At 57.2% G+C, this 16,793-nt stretch overlaps 1 protein-coding gene across 12 annotated transcripts in view; it reads left to right on the plus strand.

Annotated features, from left to right (window-relative positions):
- The first annotated feature begins 11,458 nt into the window (after nt 1–11,458).
- Nucleotides 11,459–16,793, plus strand: part of ATE1 (arginyltransferase 1) — a 144,967-nt gene continuing 139,632 nt past the window's right edge. For 6 of the 12 annotated variants that reach the window (XM_060171148.1, XM_060171146.1, XM_060171151.1 and 3 more), the window contains exon 1: nt 11,856–11,997. In XM_060171148.1, the coding sequence (XP_060027131.1) occupies nt 11,901–11,997 (97 nt within the window). In that variant the 5' untranslated portion in view covers nt 11,856–11,900. Of the gene's footprint in view, nt 11,609–11,855; nt 11,998–16,793 lie in introns of those variants that run through there. The other 6 variants (XM_060171147.1, XM_060171157.1, XM_060171153.1 and 3 more) reach the window with 3 other exon arrangements.

Here is a 16,793-nt window from a genome sequence, read left to right on the forward strand (position 1 = left end):
CTTGTTTTATTGTTGTAGTTATTATTGATGTTACTGTTGTTGGATAGGACAGAGAGAAATGGAGAGAGGAGGGGAAGACAGAGAGAAGGAGATAAAGGAGAGACACCTGCAGACCTGCTTCACCGCCTGTGAAGCGACTCCCCTGCAGGTGGGGAGCCGGGGGAGAAAGCCACCTTCTCTGACCAGTGTGCTGTGTGAGCTCGAGAAGATTGTGTTCTGCTGTTGCTAAGGGACCCTCCAGATGTCACACTCAGCTGACTGAGGGGGAGGCTGACTTCAGTTACGTCCTTTGTGACTATCTTCTTGAGGGTTCTGTTAATTGCTAGTAGAAGACCGTTGAAGCCTTTGGCTGTAATAGCAGACTCCTCTGTATCTCCTTGTCGTGTCACCTGACATTCTGCTAGTTACCTACACGGTAAAGAGTGCTTTGTTTCTCTTCTTAGAGAATTGACGCTTTTATCCTTCCTTACACAGTGCCCCTGAGTAGCCCCGATTTTTCCTGCACTGAGGTCTAAATTGCCTGGCGTTGCCTTGACTCCAGCTTTCTTGTGATTAGCACTAGCAGTAACTTTCCCCCATCTGTCCCTTTATTTAAAAAAAAAAATGGGGGGGGGGTTGGGAGATAGTGCATTGGGTTAAGTGCACATGCCATGAAACTCAAGGATGGGCGTAAGGATCCAGGTTCAAGCTCCTGGCCCCCCACCTGTAGGGGGGGGGGGTCGCTTCATAGTCGGTGAAGCAGGTCTGCAGGTGTCTATCTTTCTCTCCCCCTCTCTGTCTTCCCCTCTCCACTTCTCTCTGTCCTATCCAACAACAACGGCATCAATAATAATTACAACAACAATAAAAAAACAAGGGCAACAAAAGGGAAAAAAAAAAGGCTCCAGGAGTAGTGGATTCCTGGTGCAGGCACTGAGACCAGCAATAACCCTGGAGGCAAAACCAAAAACATCTATATGTATATATAGTTTTCGTTTATTGCTTAATAGGGACAAATTGAGAAGGATGGGAAGACAGGGATAGAGAAAGCATCGCCTTTCACTGCTCGATGCCGATCCCCGCTGATGGAGACTGGGGGCTTGAACCTGTGTCCTTGCAAGTGGTAATGTGTGTGTAGCTCTACTAAGTGCACCACTGCCTGAGCTCTTGTGTCCCTGTACTTTAAATGTGATTATTTTCAGGGAGTCGGGCGGTAGCGCAGCGGGTTAAGCGCACATGGTGCAAAGTGCAAGGACCGGCATAAGTATCCCCGTTCGAGCCCCCGGCTCCCCACCTGCAGGGGAGTCGCTTCACAGGTGGTGGAGCAGGTCTACAGGTGTCTGTCTTTCTCTCCCCTTTCTGTCTTCTCCTCCTCTCTTCATTTCTCTCTGTCCTATCCAATAGCATCGACATCAGTAATAACAATAATAACTACAAGGGCAACAAAAGGAAACAAATATTTTTTTAAAATCTGATTATTTTCTTTGCCAGGCCAGGGTATCATGCAGGCATGATTTCACAGCTGTAGGGATGGATTTTCATTCTGACATGACAGAGAGTGGGGAAGGAAGCTTAAGACTAGAGCCGCCTCCAGTGCTAGGGTGCTCCCGTGTGGGTTCTGGGCAAGGCAGGTGCTCTACGTCTGAGACAGTCCTCTGACTCCCTGATTTCATATATAAAGTGGGCTTTTCTTCTTTAAATGTTTTATATTTATGTGTTTTCCCTTTTGTTGGCCTTTTTTTTTATTGTTGTTGTTCTTGATGTCCTTGTTGGATAGGACAGAGAAACGGAAAGAGGAGGGGAAGACAAAGAAGGGGAGAGAAAGACAGACACCTGCAGACCTGCTTCACCACCTGTGATGCGACTCTCCTGCAGGTGGGGAGCCGGGGGCTCGAACCGGGACTCTTAACACTGGTCCTTGCGCTTTGCGCCACATATGCTTAACCTGCTGTGCTACCGCCCAACTCCCTACAGTGGGCTTTTCAAGTGCGCGCGCGCGCGCGCGCACACACACACACACACACACGATAACATCTATGTTCCTTTTTTTAAAGATTTTTAAAATACTGTATTAGTGATTTAATACTGGTTTACAAAATTACATGCCAACCAGGATATAATCCCACACTGTTCCTACCACCAGAGTTGTAAATCCCCCATCCCTCCATTGCAAGCCCCAGCAGCTCACAAAATGAGTACTCTAGAAAAATTGATTTCTGGGTTCGAGCCCCCGGCTCCCTACCTGCAGGGGAGTTGCTTCACAGGTGGTGAAGCAGGTCTGCAGGTGTCTGTCTTTCTGTCTTTCTCTCCCCCTCTCTGTCTTCCCCTCCTCTCTCCATTTCTCACTGTCTTATCCAACAATGATGACATCAATAACTACAGCAATAATAACCAAGGGCAACAAAAGGGAAAATAAATATTTAAAAAATTGATATTATGTCTTTTGAGCCATCTGCTAGACTACAAATTTTAAAACTTAAAGACAAACGTGATTTTACCCCCACTTTTTCTTTCTCCTGTGCACTCCCTTCATAGAGGTCTCAGTTTCTGATCGCCATTACTTACTTTCTTTCTTTTTGAAGAATCTCTTGAACATGTCTTACAAATCTGATCTATTAGCTACAAACTCCTTGCATTTTAATTCTCCTGACAAAATATTAAGTGAATTGAGACTTTCTTGATACAGAATTCTAGGTTGTTTTTTTTTCTTTATTTTTTTCAACATTTAAGATACTGATTTCACTTTTCACTGTTTAGATTTTAAAGAGAAGCCTTACATAATTCTTTAAAAAATATATTTATTCCCTTTTGTTGCCCTTGTGTTTTATTGTTGTTGTTATTGATGTCATTGTTGTAGGATAGGACAGAAAGAAAAAGAGAGAGGGGCGGAGGGTAGATAGCATATAATGGTTATGCAAACAGACTCTCATGCCTGAGGCTCCAAAGTCCCAGGTTCAATCCCCAGCACCACCATAAGCCAGAGCTGAACAGTGCTCTGGTTAAAAAATTTAAAAAAAAAAAAAGAAAGAAAAAAAGAAATGGAGAGAAGAGAGGAAGACGAGACGGGGAGAGAAAGACAAGACACCTGCAGACCTGCTTCACCACCTGTGAAGCGACTTCCCTGTAGGTGGGGAGCCGGGGGCTTGAACTGGGATCCTTATGCCGGTCCTTGTGTTTTGTGCCACGTGCGCTTAGCCCGCTGCGCTACAGCCCGACTCCCACCTTACATAATTCTTATTTTGCTTCTTTATAGGTAAGTGGTTTTCTCCCTCTTTATAAACCATTCAAATTCTGTATCTCCGATCACTTCTCTGTACTCAGACGATCTGTGTTTCACTCTTGCTGCCCTGACTTTGGGCCCCATCTAGTGAAAACTTTTCACTCAAGGACCATGAGCATCTGGTCACAGATGTGTGGATCCCTGTACGTCACCAGGGCCCAGTCCTGAGCCCCACGCCTAGCACTGCCACTCACTTTCACACTCAGTGACGTACAGCCAATGGTGATCAAGTACAGTGTTTCCAGTAAGAAAATTAAGAACCAGCGCTTTCATACCAGGCTGCTCTAAGTGTCCTCCTGGTATCCCATCCCTGGGTGGAAGGAAAATGAATAAAACATTACTGGGTTATTATTATTATTATTATTTGGGTCTGGAAGATGACAACTTTTGTCTCTGAACTGCAAGAAACTAAAAAGTATAGAAACCATTAACCTATGGAAGTATTGATAAATTTTCTACCTATTGGGAGTTAGTCGGGCGGTAGCGCAACGGGTTAAGCGCACGTGGTGCAAAGCGCAGGGACCGGAGTAAGGTTCCCGGTTCCAGCCCCCGGCTCCCCACCTGCAGGGGAGTCGCTTCACAGGCGGTGAAGCAGGTCTGCAGGTGTCTGTCTTTCTCTCCCCCTCTCTGTCTTCCCCTCCTCTCTCCATTTCTCTCTGTCCTATCCAACAACAATGACATCAGTAACAACAATAATAACTACAAAAATGAAAACCAACAAGGGCAACAAAAGGGAAAATAAAAAAATTTCTATCTATTAACTTTTTTGCACCTATCATGTGCTTTTACCAAAGCACTTACTGGTGCTGGGGATTGAATCTGGGACCTTTGCTTACTCACACGCGGAATTTTTCTTAACCGCCGGGCTGTCTTCCCAGCCCCTCCTTTCACCTTTTAACCTCCAGCCCCCAGGCCCTTATGTCTCTTACAAGATGTATGATCTTGGACAACTTATTTAGCTTATTTGTTCTTTATGATGTAATATAAAAACTAAACCAGCTAACAGTCATGCCCAGGACACAGAACTTCATCCCGGCTGGGATGTCTGGGAGCCGTTGGCTGAAGTAGTGGTTTCCACGGGACATAAGATGTGGAACAGGATCCTAAAGTAGAACATTCTTCTGGCCTTTTGTCTTGAAGATGACATTTGATTTTTCATTCCACATAAACTCTGGCCTTCACTAGAGAATCTAGTGAATCTGTTCAAGAAAGGACTGAGACTAGGCAAATTGGCCAAAATGAATAAAATGATAAAACATATCACTGAAACGCCGGGATATGGCAAGGAGCCTTCCTGCTTAAGAGGTGGGGAGGCTTTTCCATTGCCTGAGGTGCCAGTGAAGCTTAGCAGTGTAACGGGTCATCTCTACAGTCAAGAAACCTCTCAACCAGACATCCAAGAACACTGAGACCAACCTCAAATGAAAGTTTAACTGTGTGTGTGGGCACAACATTTTCAACAGGCGGGAAATCGCAAAAACAGCCAGTCAGTGTTACTGCATTAATAAAGTTTACTTGTTTCTTCAAATTTCATGACCTTGCTTTTACAGATACTGGAGAAGGAAAAAAAAAAAAAAAGTAAATGAAAACCAGCTTCCTTGTCTACTGGGAGAAATACAAGGAGAGACTAAGACATTTTATATGTGCTCACAGGAAAGATGCAGGGATAGAAAAGACCTTATGGGGAGTCGAGTGGTAGCAAAGCGGGTTAAGCGCAGGTGGCGCAAAGCTCAAGGACCGGAAGGATCCCGGTTCGAGCCCCCGGCTCCCCATCTGCAGGGGCATCGCTTCACAGGCGGTGAAGCAGGTCTGCAGGTGTCTGTCTTTCTCTCCCCCTCTCTGTCTTCCCCTCCTCTCTCCATGTCTCTCTGTCCTAACAACGACTACAGCAATAACTACAACAACAAAACAACAAGGGCAAAAAAAGGGAAGATAAAATATAAAAGTCACAAGCTAAGGCGGCTACAGGTTCCCACTGGGATCCACGGGCACTGAGTGAGTGCAAGAGGGGCTCTGCAAAGGGGCCTGCAAGGCACAAGGGGGTCGCTAGGAGGGGCTGCAAGGGGATCTGCAAGGGGGTCTGTAAGAGGGGTTGAAGGGGGTCTGCAGGAGGGGCTGCAAGGGGGTCAGTAGGAGGGGCTGCAAGGGGGTCTGCAAGAGGGTCTGTAAGAGGGGTTGAAAGGGTCTGAAAGAGGGGCTGCAAGGGGGTCTGTAAGGGGTTGCAAGGGGGTCTGTAAGGGGTTGCAAGGGGGTCTGCAGGAGGGGCTGCAAGGGGGTCAGTAGGAGGGGCTGCAAGGGGGTCTGTAAGAGGGGTTGCAAGGGGGTCTGTAAGAGGGGCTGCAAGGGGGTCTGTAAGGGGTTGCAAGGGGGTCAGTAAGAGGGGCTGCAAGGGGGTCAGTAGGAGGGGCTGCAAGGGTCTGTAAGAGGGGCTGCAAGGGGGTCAGTAGGAGGGGCTGCAAGGGGGTCTGTAGGAGGGGCTGCAAGGGGGTCTGTAAGGGGTTGCAAGGGGGTCTGCAGGAGGGGCTGCAAGGGGGTCAGTAGGAGGGGCTGCAAGGGGGTCTGTAAGAGGGGTTGCAAGGGGGTCTGTAAGAGGGGCTGCAAGGGGGTCTGTAAGGGGTTGCAAGGGGGTCAGTAAGAGGGGCTGCAAGGGGGTCAGTAGGAGGGGCTGCAAGGGGGTCTGTAAGAGGGGCTGCAAGGGGGTCAGTAGGAGGGGCTGCAAGGGGGTCTGTAGGAGGGGCTGCAAGGGGGTCTGTAAGAGGGGTTGCAAGGGGGTCTGTAGGAGGGGCTGCAAGGGGGTCTGTAAGAGGGGTTGCAAGGGGGTCTGTAGGAGGGGCTGCAAGGGGGTCAGTAGGAGGGGCTGCAAGGGGGTCAGTAGGAGGGGCTGCAAGGGGGTCTGCAGGAGGGGCTGCAAGGGGGTCTGCAAGAGGGTCTGTAAGAGGGGTTGCAAGGGGGTCTGCAAGAGGGGTTGCAAGGGGGTCTGTAGGAGGGGCTGCAAGGGGGTCTGCAAGAGGGGTTGCAAGGGGGTCTGTAGGAGGGGCTGCAAGGGGGTCTGCAGGAGGGGCTGCAAGGGGGCCTGTAGGAGGGGCTGCAAGGGGGCCTGTAGGAGGGGCTGCAAGGGGGTCTGTAAGAGGGGCTGCAAGGGGGTCAGTAGGAGGGGCTGCAAGGGGGTCTGTAAGAGGGGCTGCAAGGGGGTCAGTAGGAGGGGCTGCAAGGGGGTCTGTAAGAGGGGCTGCAAGGGGGTCAGTAGGAGGGGCTGCAAGGGGGTCTGTAGGAGGGGCTGCAAGGGGGTCTGTAAGAGGGGTTGCAAGGGGGTCTGTAGGAGGGGCTGCAAGGGGGTCTGTAAGAGGGGTTGCAAGGGGGTCTGTAGGAGGGGCTGCAAGGGGTCAGTAGGAGGGGCTGCAAGGGGGTCTGCAGGAGGGGCTGCAAGGGGGTCAGTAGGAGGGGCTGCAAGGGGGTCTGCAAGAGGGTCTGTAAGAGGGGCTGCAAGGGGGTCAGTAGGAGGGGCTGCAAGGGGGTCTGCAAGAGGGTCTGTAAGAGGGGTTGAAGGGGTCTGAAAGAGGGGCTGCAAGGGGGTCTGTAAGGGGTTGCAAGGGGGTCTGTAAGGGGTTGCAAGGGGGCCTGTAGGAGGGGCTGCAAGGGGGCCTGTAGGAGGGGCTGCAAGGGGGTCTGTAAGAGGGTCTGTAAGAGGGGTTGAAGGGGTCTGAAAGAGGGGCTGCAAGGGGGTCTGTAAGGGGTTGCAAGGGGGTCTGTAAGGGGTTGCAAGGGGGTCTGCAGGAGGGGCTGCAAGGGGGTCAGTAGGAGGGGCTGCAAGGGGGTCTGTAAGAGGGGTTGCAAGGGGGTCTGTAAGAGGGGCTGCAAGGGGGTCTGTAAGGGGTTGCAAGGGGGTCAGTAAGAGGGGCTGCAAGGGGGTCAGTAGGAGGGGCTGCAAGGGGGTCTGTAAGAGGGGCTGCAAGGGGGTCAGTAGGAGGGGCTGCAAGGGGGTCTGTAGGAGGGGCTGCAAGGGGGTCTGTAAGAGGGGTTGCAAGGGGGTCTGTAGGAGGGGCTGCAAGGGGGTCAGTAGGAGGGGCTGCAAGGGGGTCAGTAGGAGGGGCTGCAAGGGGGTCTGCAGGAGGGGCTGCAAGGGGGTCTGCAAGAGGGTCTGTAAGAGGGGTTGCAAGGGGGTCTGCAAGAGGGGTTGCAAGGGGGTCTGTAGGAGGGGCTGCAAGGGGGTCTGCAAGAGGGGTTGCAAGGGGGTCTGTAGGAGGGGCTGCAAGGGGGTCTGCAGGAGGGGCTGCAAGGGGGCCTGTAGGAGGGGCTGCGAGGGGGCCTGTAGGAGGGGCTGCAAGGGGGTCTGTAAGAGGGGCTGCAAGGGGGTCAGTAGGAGGGGCTGCAAGGGGGTCTGTAAGAGGGGCTGCAAGGGGGTCAGTAGGAGGGGCTGCAAGGGGGTCTGTAAGAGGGGCTGCAAGGGGGTCAGTAGGAGGGGCTGCAAGGGGGTCTGTAGGAGGGGCTGCAAGGGGGTCTGTAAGAGGGGTTGCAAGGGGGTCTGTAGGAGGGGCTGCAAGGGGGTCTGTAAGAGGGGTTGCAAGGGGGTCTGCAGGAGGGGCTGCAAGGGGGTCAGTAGGAGGGGCTGCAAGGGGGTCTGCAAGAGGGTCTGTAAGAGGGGCTGCAAGGGGGTCAGTAGGAGGGGCTGCAAGGGGGTCTGCAAGAGGGTCTGTAAGAGGGGTTGAAGGGGTCTGAAAGAGGGGCTGCAAGGGGGTCTGTAAGGGGTTGCAAGGGGGTCTGTAAGGGGTTGCAAGGGGGCCTGTAGGAGGGGCTGCAAGGGGGCCTGTAGGAGGGGCTGCAAGGGGGTCTGTAAGAGGGTCTGTAAGAGGGGTTGAAGGGGTCTGAAAGAGGGGCTGCAAGGGGGTCTGTAAGGGGTTGCAAGGGGGTCTGTAAGGGGTTGCAAGGGGGTCTGCAGGAGGGGCTGCAAGGGGGTCAGTAGGAGGGGCTGCAAGGGGGTCTGTAAGAGGGGCTGCAAGGGGGTCAGTAGGAGGGGCTGCAAGGGGGTCTGTAAGAGGGGCTGCAAGGGGGTCTGTAAGAGGGGTTGCAAGGGGGTCTGTAGGAGGGGCTGCAAGGGGGTCAGTAAGAGGGGCTGCAAGGGGGTCTGCAGGAGGGGCTGCAAGGGGGTCAGTAGGAGGGGCTGCAAGGGGGTCTGCAGGAGGGGCTGCAAGGGGGTCTGCAGGAGGGGCTGCAAGGGGGTCAGTAGGAGGGGCTGCAAGGGGGTCTGCAGGAGGGGCTGCAAGGGGGTCAGTAGGAGGGGCTGCAAGGGGGTCTGCAGGAGGGGCTGCAAGGGGGTCTGCAAGAGGGTCTGTAAGAGGGGTTGCAAGGGGGTCTGCAAGAGGGGTTGCAAGGGGGTCTGTAGGAGGGGCTGCAAGGGGGTCTGCAGGAGGGGTTGCAAGGGGGTCAGTAAGAGGGGCTGCAAGGGGGCCTGTAGGAGGGGCTGCAAGGGGGTCTGTAAGAGGGGCTGCAAGGGGGTCAGTAGGAGGGGCTGCAAGGGGGTCTGCAGGAGGGGCTGCAAGGGGGTCAGTAGGAGGGGCTGCAAGGGGGTCAGTAGGAGGGGCTGCAAGGGGGTCTGTAAGAGGGGCTGCAAGGGGGTCAGTAGGAGGGGCTGCAAGGGGGTCTGTAAGAGGGGCTGCAAGGGGGTCTGTAAGAGGGGTTGCAAGGGGGTCAGTAAGAGGGGCTGCAAGGGGGTCAGTAGGAGGGGCTGCAAGGGGGTCTGCAGGAGGGGTTGCAAGGGGGTCAGTAAGAGGGGCTGCAAGGGGGTCAGTAGGAGGGGCTGCAAGGGGGTCTGTAAGAGGGGCTGCAAGGGGGTCAGTAGGAGGGGCTGCAAGGGGGTCTGTAAGAGGGGCTGCAAGGGGGTCTGTAAGAGGGGTTGCAAGGGGGTCTGTAGGAGGGGCTGCAAGGGGGTCAGTAAGAGGGGCTGCAAGGGGGTCTGCAGGAGGGGCTGCAAGGGGGTCAGTAGGAGGGGCTGCAAGGGGGTCTGCAGGAGGGGCTGCAAGGGGGTCAGTAGGAGGGGCTGCAAGGGGGTCTGCAGGAGGGGCTGCAAGGGGGTCTGCAAGAGGGTCTGTAAGAGGGGTTGCAAGGGGGTCTGCAAGAGGGGTTGCAAGGGGGTCTGTAGGAGGGGCTGCAAGGGGGTCTGCAGGAGGGGTTGCAAGGGGGTCAGTAAGAGGGGCTGCAAGGGGGCCTGTAGGAGGGGCTGCAAGGGGGTCTGTAAGAGGGGCTGCAAGGGGGTCTGCAGGAGGGGCTGCAAGGGGGTCAGTAGGAGGGGCTGCAAGGGGGTCAGTAGGAGGGGCTGCAAGGGGGTCTGTAAGAGGGGCTGCAAGGGGGTCAGTAGGAGGGGCTGCAAGGGGGTCTGTAAGAGGGGCTGCAAGGGGGTCTGTAAGAGGGGTTGCAAGGGGGTCAGTAAGAGGGGCTGCAAGGGGGTCAGTAGGAGGGGCTGCAAGGGGGTCTGCAGGAGGGGTTGCAAGGGGGTCAGTAAGAGGGGCTGCAAGGGGGTCAGTAGGAGGGGCTGCAAGGGGGTCTGTAAGAGGGGCTGCAAGGGGGTCAGTAGGAGGGGCTGCAAGGGGGTCTGTAAGAGGGGCTGCAAGGGGGTCTGTAAGAGGGGTTGCAAGGGGGTCTGTAGGAGGGGCTGCAAGGGGGTCAGTAAGAGGGGCTGCAAGGGGGTCTGCAGGAGGGGCTGCAAGGGGGTCAGTAGGAGGGGCTGCAAGGGGGTCTGCAGGAGGGGCTGCAAGGGGGTCAGTAGGAGGGGCTGCAAGGGGGTCTGCAGGAGGGGCTGCAAGGGGGTCTGCAAGAGGGTCTGTAAGGGGTTGCAAGGGGGTCTGCAAGAGGGGTTGCAAGGGGGTCTGTAGGAGGGGCTGCAAGGGGGTCTGCAGGAGGGGTTGCAAGGGGGTCAGTAAGAGGGGCTGCAAGGGGGCCTGTAGGAGGGGCTGCAAGGGGGTCTGTAAGAGGGGCTGCAAGGGGGTCAGTAGGAGGGGCTGCAAGGGGGTCTGCAGGAGGGGCTGCAAGGGGGTCAGTAGGAGGGGCTGCAAGGGGGTCAGTAGGAGGGGCTGCAAGGGGGTCTGTAAGAGGGGCTGCAAGGGGGTCAGTAGGAGGGGCTGCAAGGGGGTCTGTAAGAGGGGCTGCAAGGGGGTCTGTAAGAGGGGTTGCAAGGGGGTCAGTAAGAGGGGCTGCAAGGGGGTCAGTAGGAGGGGCTGCAAGGGGGTCTGCAGGAGGGGTTGCAAGGGGGTCAGTAAGAGGGGCTGCAAGGGGGTCAGTAGGAGGGGCTGCAAGGGGGTCTGTAAGAGGGGCTGCAAGGGGGTCAGTAGGAGGGGCTGCAAGGGGGTCTGTAAGAGGGGCTGCAAGGGGGTCTGTAAGAGGGGTTGCAAGGGGGTCTGTAGGAGGGGCTGCAAGGGGGTCAGTAAGAGGGGCTGCAAGGGGGTCTGCAGGAGGGGCTGCAAGGGGGTCAGTAGGAGGGGCTGCAAGGGGGTCTGCAGGAGGGGCTGCAAGGGGGTCAGTAGGAGGGGCTGCAAGGGGGTCTGCAGGAGGGGCTGCAAGGGGGTCTGCAAGAGGGTCTGTAAGAGGGGTTGCAAGGGGGTCTGCAAGAGGGGTTGCAAGGGGGTCTGTAGGAGGGGCTGCAAGGGGGTCTGCAGGAGGGGTTGCAAGGGGGTCAGTAAGAGGGGCTGCAAGGGGGCCTGTAGGAGGGGCTGCAAGGGGGTCTGTAAGAGGGGCTGCAAGGGGGTCAGTAGGAGGGGCTGCAAGGGGGTCTGCAGGAGGGGCTGCAAGGGGGTCAGTAGGAGGGGCTGCAAGGGGGTCTGTAAGAGGGGCTGCAAGGGGGTCAGTAGGAGGGGCTGCAAGGGGGTCTGTAAGGGGTTGCAAGGGGGCCTGTAGGAGGGGCTGCAAGGGGGTCAGTAGGAGGGGCTGCAAGGGGGTCTGTAAGAGGGGCTGCCAGAGCCGAGGGCTTTGAAGAGGGGCTGCGACGGGGGTCTGCAGGAGGGGCAGCGAGCGAGAGCTACAAGGCGGTCGGGGGCGGCCGGGAGGCTCGCGCGCAAACCCAGACCCGCAGGCGGCGGCGGCCTCGCTCCGGCCTCGGACTCCCCCCGCGGGGCGTGACCGCGCCCGCCGCCCCCACCCGGTCGCGAGCCCCCCGCCTCCCGCCCCCGCCCCCCGCCCCCCGCGCGCAGGCCGGTCGGGGAGGAGCCGCCGCCCGCACAGCCCCGCGGCCTCCCGCTCGGCCCCAGGCGCGTCGAGCCCGAGCAGCCGCCGCGGCCATGGCGTCGCTGCTGGAGTACAAGGGCCTGCGGGCCGGCTACCCCTGCGGCTACTGCGGCTCGGCCGCGGGCAAGGCGTCGTGCGGTGAGTGTCCCCGTCGCCTGCGGCCCCGCGCCCCCTGCCCCCCCGCCCGCCGCCCCCGCCCGCCGCCCCTCCCCGGCCCGGAGTCCGCCCCTCGCCCCGTCTCTCGGCTGCCCCCCGGGACGAAGATGGCGGCGGGCCGGGAAGGCGGGGAGGAACGGACTCCTGCCCTCACCCAAGATGGCGCGGGCGGCGTCGGCGCGGCGGCTCCCGGTTCGCCCGGCCTCGGGGGCGTCCGGCCGCGCGCGGCATTGTGGGGTGGCGGCGGGGCGGCGGCGGCGTGGGACGGGGCGCCATGGCCTCCTGGGCCGCCAGCATCGTGGAGTATTTCGAGGGCGAGGACGCCTACCGCTGCGGCTACTGCAAGAGCCAGGCGGGCAGCCGCTCCAGCGGTGAGCGGGCGGTGAGCGGAGGGCGGCGGGCGGCGGGCGGCGGAGGGTCCCGCTGGAGCCCCGGTCGCTGCCGCGCGGTCGCCTGCGGGCGCCACCCTCCCCCGGGCTGCCAGTCAGTCAGTCAGTCAGTCAGTCAGTCAGTCAGTCAGTCAGTCAGTCAGCCAGCCAGCCAGCCATCCAGCGGGGCCCGCGCTCGCGGCTCGGCCGGCCCGGGGGCTTCTGGGCGCCGCTTTCCACGGTCACCCCGCAACGAGTGTGCGCCCCGGGGCTGGGCTGGGGTGCGGGTGCGGGTGCGGGTGCGGGTGCGGAAGTGCGCCCACCCCGATGGTCCGTGCAGACCCCGCGGGCAGCCGGCGTGTGTGTGTGTGTGTGTGTGTGTGTGTGTGTGTGTGTGTGTGTGTGCAGTGTCAGGGTGTCTGTGTGTGTCTGTGTGTGTGTGTGTGTGCAGTGTCAGGGTGCCTGGGTGTGTGTGTGTGTGTGTGTGTGCAGTGTCAGGGTGCGTATGTGTGTGTGTGTCTGTGTGTGTGTGTGTGTGCCGTGTCAGGGTGCCCGGGTGTGTGTGTGTGTGTGTGTGCAGTGTCAGGGTGCCCGGGGGTGTGTGTGTGTGTGTGCAGTGTCAGGGTGCCCCGGGGTGTGTGTGTGTGTGTGCAGTGTCAGGGTGCCCGGGGGTGTGTGTGTGTGTGTGCAGTGTCAGGGTGCCCCGGGGTGTGTGTGTGTGTGTGCAGTGTCAGGGTGCCCCGGGGTGTGTGTGTGTGTGTGCAGTGTCAGGGTGCCCGGGGGTGTGTGGGTGTGTGTGCCGTGTCAGGGTGCCCGGGGGGGTGTGTGTGTGTGTGTGCAGTGTCAGGGTGCCCGGGGGTGTGTGTGTGTGTGTGCAGTGTCAGGGTGCCCGGGGGTGTGTGTGTGTGTGTGCAGTGTCAGGGTGCCCGGGGGTGTGCGTGTGTGTGTGTGCAGTGTCAGGGTGCCCGGGGGTGTGTGTGTGTGTGTGCAGTGTCAGGGTGCCCCGGGGTGTGTGTGTGTGTGTGCAGTGTCAGGGTGCCCCGGGGTGTGTGTGTGTGTGTGCAGTGTCAGGGTGCCCGGGGGTGTGTGGGTGTGTGTGCCGTGTCAGGGTGCCCGGGGGGGTGTGTGTGTGTGTGTGCAGTGTCAGGGTGCCCGGGGGTGTGTGTGTGTGTGTGCAGTGTCAGGGTGCCCGGGGGTGTGTGTGTGTGTGTGCAGTGTCAGGGTGCCCCGGGGTGTGTGTGTGTGTGTGCAGTGTCAGGGTGCCCGGGGGTGTGTGGGTGTGTGTGCAGTGTCAGGGTGCCCCGGGGTGTGTGTGTGTGTGTGCAGTGTCAGGGTGCCCGGGGGTGTGTGTGTGTGTGTGCAGTGTCAGGGTGCCCGGGGGTGTGTGTGTGTGTGTGCAGTGTCAGGGTGCCCCGGGGTGTGTGTGTGTGTGTGCAGTGTCAGGGTGCCCGGGGGTGTGCGTGTGTGTGTGTGCAGTGTCAGGGTGCCCGGGGGTGTGTGTGTGTGTGTGCAGTGTCAGGGTGCCCGGGGGTGTGTGTGTGTGTGTGCAGTGTCAGGGTGCCCGGGGTGTGTGTGTGTGTGTGCCGTGTCAGGGTGCCCCGGGGTGTGTGTGTGTGTGTGCAGTGTCAGGGTGCCCGGGGGTGTGTGGGTGTGTGTGCAGTGTCAGGGTGCCCGGGGGTGTGTGTGTGTGTGTGTGTGCAGTGTCAGGGTGCCCGGGGGTGTGTGGGTGTGTGTGCCGTGTCAGGGTGCCCGGGGGTGTGTGGGTGTGTGTGCCGTGTCAGGGTGCCCGGGGGTGTGTGGGTGTGTGTGCCGTGTCAGGGTGCCCGGGGGTGTGTGGGTGTGTGTGCCGTGTCAGGGTGCCCGGGGGTGTGTGGGTGTGTGTGCCGTGTCAGGGTGCTCGGGTGTGTGTGTGTGTGTGCAGTGTCAGGGTGCGTATGTGTGTGTGTGTCTGTGTGTGTGTGTGCAGTGTCAGGGTGCCCGGGGGTGTGTGGGTGTGTGTGCCGTGTCAGGGTGCCCCGGGGTGTGTGGGTGTGTGTGCAGTGTCAGGGTGCCCGGGGGTGTGTGTGTGTGTGTGCAGTGTCAGGGTGCCCGGGGGTGTGTGTGTGTGTGTGCAGTGTCAGGGTGCCCGGGGGTGTGTGTGTGTGTGTGCAGTGTCAGGGTGCCCGGGGGTGTGTGGGTGTGTGTGCCGTGTCAGGGTGCCCGGGGGTGTGTGTGTGTGTGTGCAGTGTCAGGGTGCCCGGGGGTGTGTGTGTGTGTGTGCAGTGTCAGGGTGCCCGGGGTACCCAGGCGTGTGTGTGCAGTGTCCCAGATGCCCAGGTTTCCAGTGTCCTGGGCGCAGCTCAGGGTCTTGGGTGCACCCCCCCCAGGCCCTGTCATCTGTCAGCCGCCATCAGGCCAGCGGAGCGGCTTGCTGGGGTCCTGCCCTTTCTCCTCTCCTGCACCTGGGTGACTAGGCGCTGCAGGAATATCCCCCCCCCCCCCGGCACTTTTCAGGGGGAGGGGAGGGGGACCTGGAACTCTGTGTGTATGGGGTGGAGCCATGTGGAATTATAGCCCTGCTCTCTATCATTTTATAAATCAATATTAAATCACAAATAGAAAATGTTTTCACATGTGTAAAAAAAACAGCTTTGCCATTAAAAAATTAAATAAATAGATAACATATGGGCAGGAGTGGATAGCATAATGGTTATGCAAAGGAACTGTCAGTGCCTGAGGCTCTCTAGTCCCAGGTTCAGTCCCCCGCACCACCATAAGCCAAAGCTGAGCAGTACTCTGGTAAAATTATAGTAATAATAATGAAATAAAATAACCTCAGTGGGAAACGGCATGTCCCAGAATTCTTATATTTAATTAAAAAATTATCTACTCATTGACAGCCAGAGATTGAGAGGGAAGAGGGAGATGGGGAGAGAGACAGACAGCTGCAGCCCAGCTTCACCACTTGCAAAGCTTTCCCCCTGCAGGTGGTGACCAGAGCCTTGAACCCAGGTCCTCGCACAATAGTGGGTGCGTCACCACCAGGCCCTTTCCTTATTTTACCTTTTTATTTTTTATTTACTTTAAAAGATTTTATTTACGAGGAAGATCGGAGGAAAAGAACCAGACATCACCCTGGCACATGTGTTGCCGGGGATCGAACTCAGGACCTCCCGCTTGAGAGTCCAAAGCTTTATCACTGCACCGCCTCCCGGACTAGTCTTTTTTATTTTTATAAATGCCCTGCAGTCAGGCAAATGACTCGGGGTGCCCGTGTTCTCATTAACTAGAGGAGGTGAGAGGGAAGAGGTGGAAGACTGATGCAGTCAGCAGGAAGTGACCTGTGTGAAGTGTCAGAGCTGCTCGGAGTACCTACCGGGTGGGAGAGAGAAAACAAGCAGAATGCAGATGACACGGGTGGCCTGATTACTGCTCCCGGGTGAACAAGCCCAGGGAGGGGAAGCACGCCAAGTGGGCACAGTGGTCACCTTGGGTATTGCACAGCCCTCATCCGAGCCCGGACTGTGACACGCATCTAAACTGTTAGCTGTATGGAGACACGCATGCCGTCTTAGATGTATTTCCCACTGACTTTAGGAAGAAAATAACTAGGCATTTAAAGTCCCGTGTGAGAAGCCATCTTCCAGCCTTTTCATCCAGAGTAGCAGTGACTATCAGTCTGTTTTCTTTTGACTTGAATGATGCTAATTACTAGGCGACTGGACAGGAGACCTTCCTTACAGCTGTCTTACAGCTAGCTACTGGAAAGAGTGTCTAGGAGGGCGAATGAGCGAGCACAAGCTTCTGGTCATTTCTCCTGTTCTTTTCTCACTATTATTGATACATTGTATCTGTCAAAAGGGAGGGAGGGGGGCTGCTTAACATTAACTCAAAACTTGCCACCCCTTCTGTTTCTTCTTTAGTTAGGAGTAGAGCCTATGACCTTGGCTTACAGGATATTGCTGAGTGACCTCCTGCAGCCCAGTTTTATTCCTTATTTTTTTGAGGGAGAAGTGGAAGAGACAGAAAGACAGAGAGAGGCACTGAAATGAAACACTGCTTCACCATCAGTTACTGAAATCCCTTGGTGCTGTCCTTGGTGCTTTTTTTTCCCTTTTGTTGCCCTTGTTTTATTATTGTTGTTGTTGTTGTTATTATTGTTAATTGCTGTTGTTGCTGGATAGGACAGAGAGAAATGGAGAGAGATGGGGAAGACAGAGAGGGGGAAAGACGGACACCTGCAGACCTGCTTCACCGCCTGTGAAGCGACTCCCCTGCAGGAGGGGAGCCGGGGAGGGGGGCTGGGGGGGTGAACTGGGATCCTTACACTGGCCCTTGCACTTGGTGCCCCCGGCTCCCCACCTGCAGGGGAGTCGCTTCACAATCGGTGAAGCAGGTCTGCAGGTGTCTATCTTTCTCTCCCCCTCTCTGTTTTCAAAAGGGAATAAATGCTTTTATGTGCTCCAGAGGTCTCCCACATGATTAGATGTGCACTCTAGTTAGTGAGCTATTTCCTGGTGTTTTCTTTGTGTGTGGTTTAGGGTATGTGATGTTTTGTGGTTTTGCATCTTTATTTTTCTAGAGTACTGCTCAGCTCTGGCTTACGGTGGTGCTGGGGATCGAACCTGGGACCTTTGGTGCTGCAAGGCAGTCTCCTCCTCCTTCTTTCCCTCTCCCCCTCTTCCTCCCTTCCCGCCCCCTCCCTTCTTCCCCTCTCCTTCCATCTCCTCCTCCCCCCCTTCTCCATGGCTGCATAATCATATTAGTAACATGATAGTTCTTGTAATCACTGTCCTATTCTGAGCATTAGAGTTCATTTT

Source organism: Erinaceus europaeus, chromosome 14 (assembly GCF_950295315.1).
Source record: "Erinaceus europaeus chromosome 14, mEriEur2.1, whole genome shotgun sequence".
Lineage (NCBI taxonomy): Eukaryota > Metazoa > Chordata > Mammalia > Eulipotyphla > Erinaceidae > Erinaceus > Erinaceus europaeus.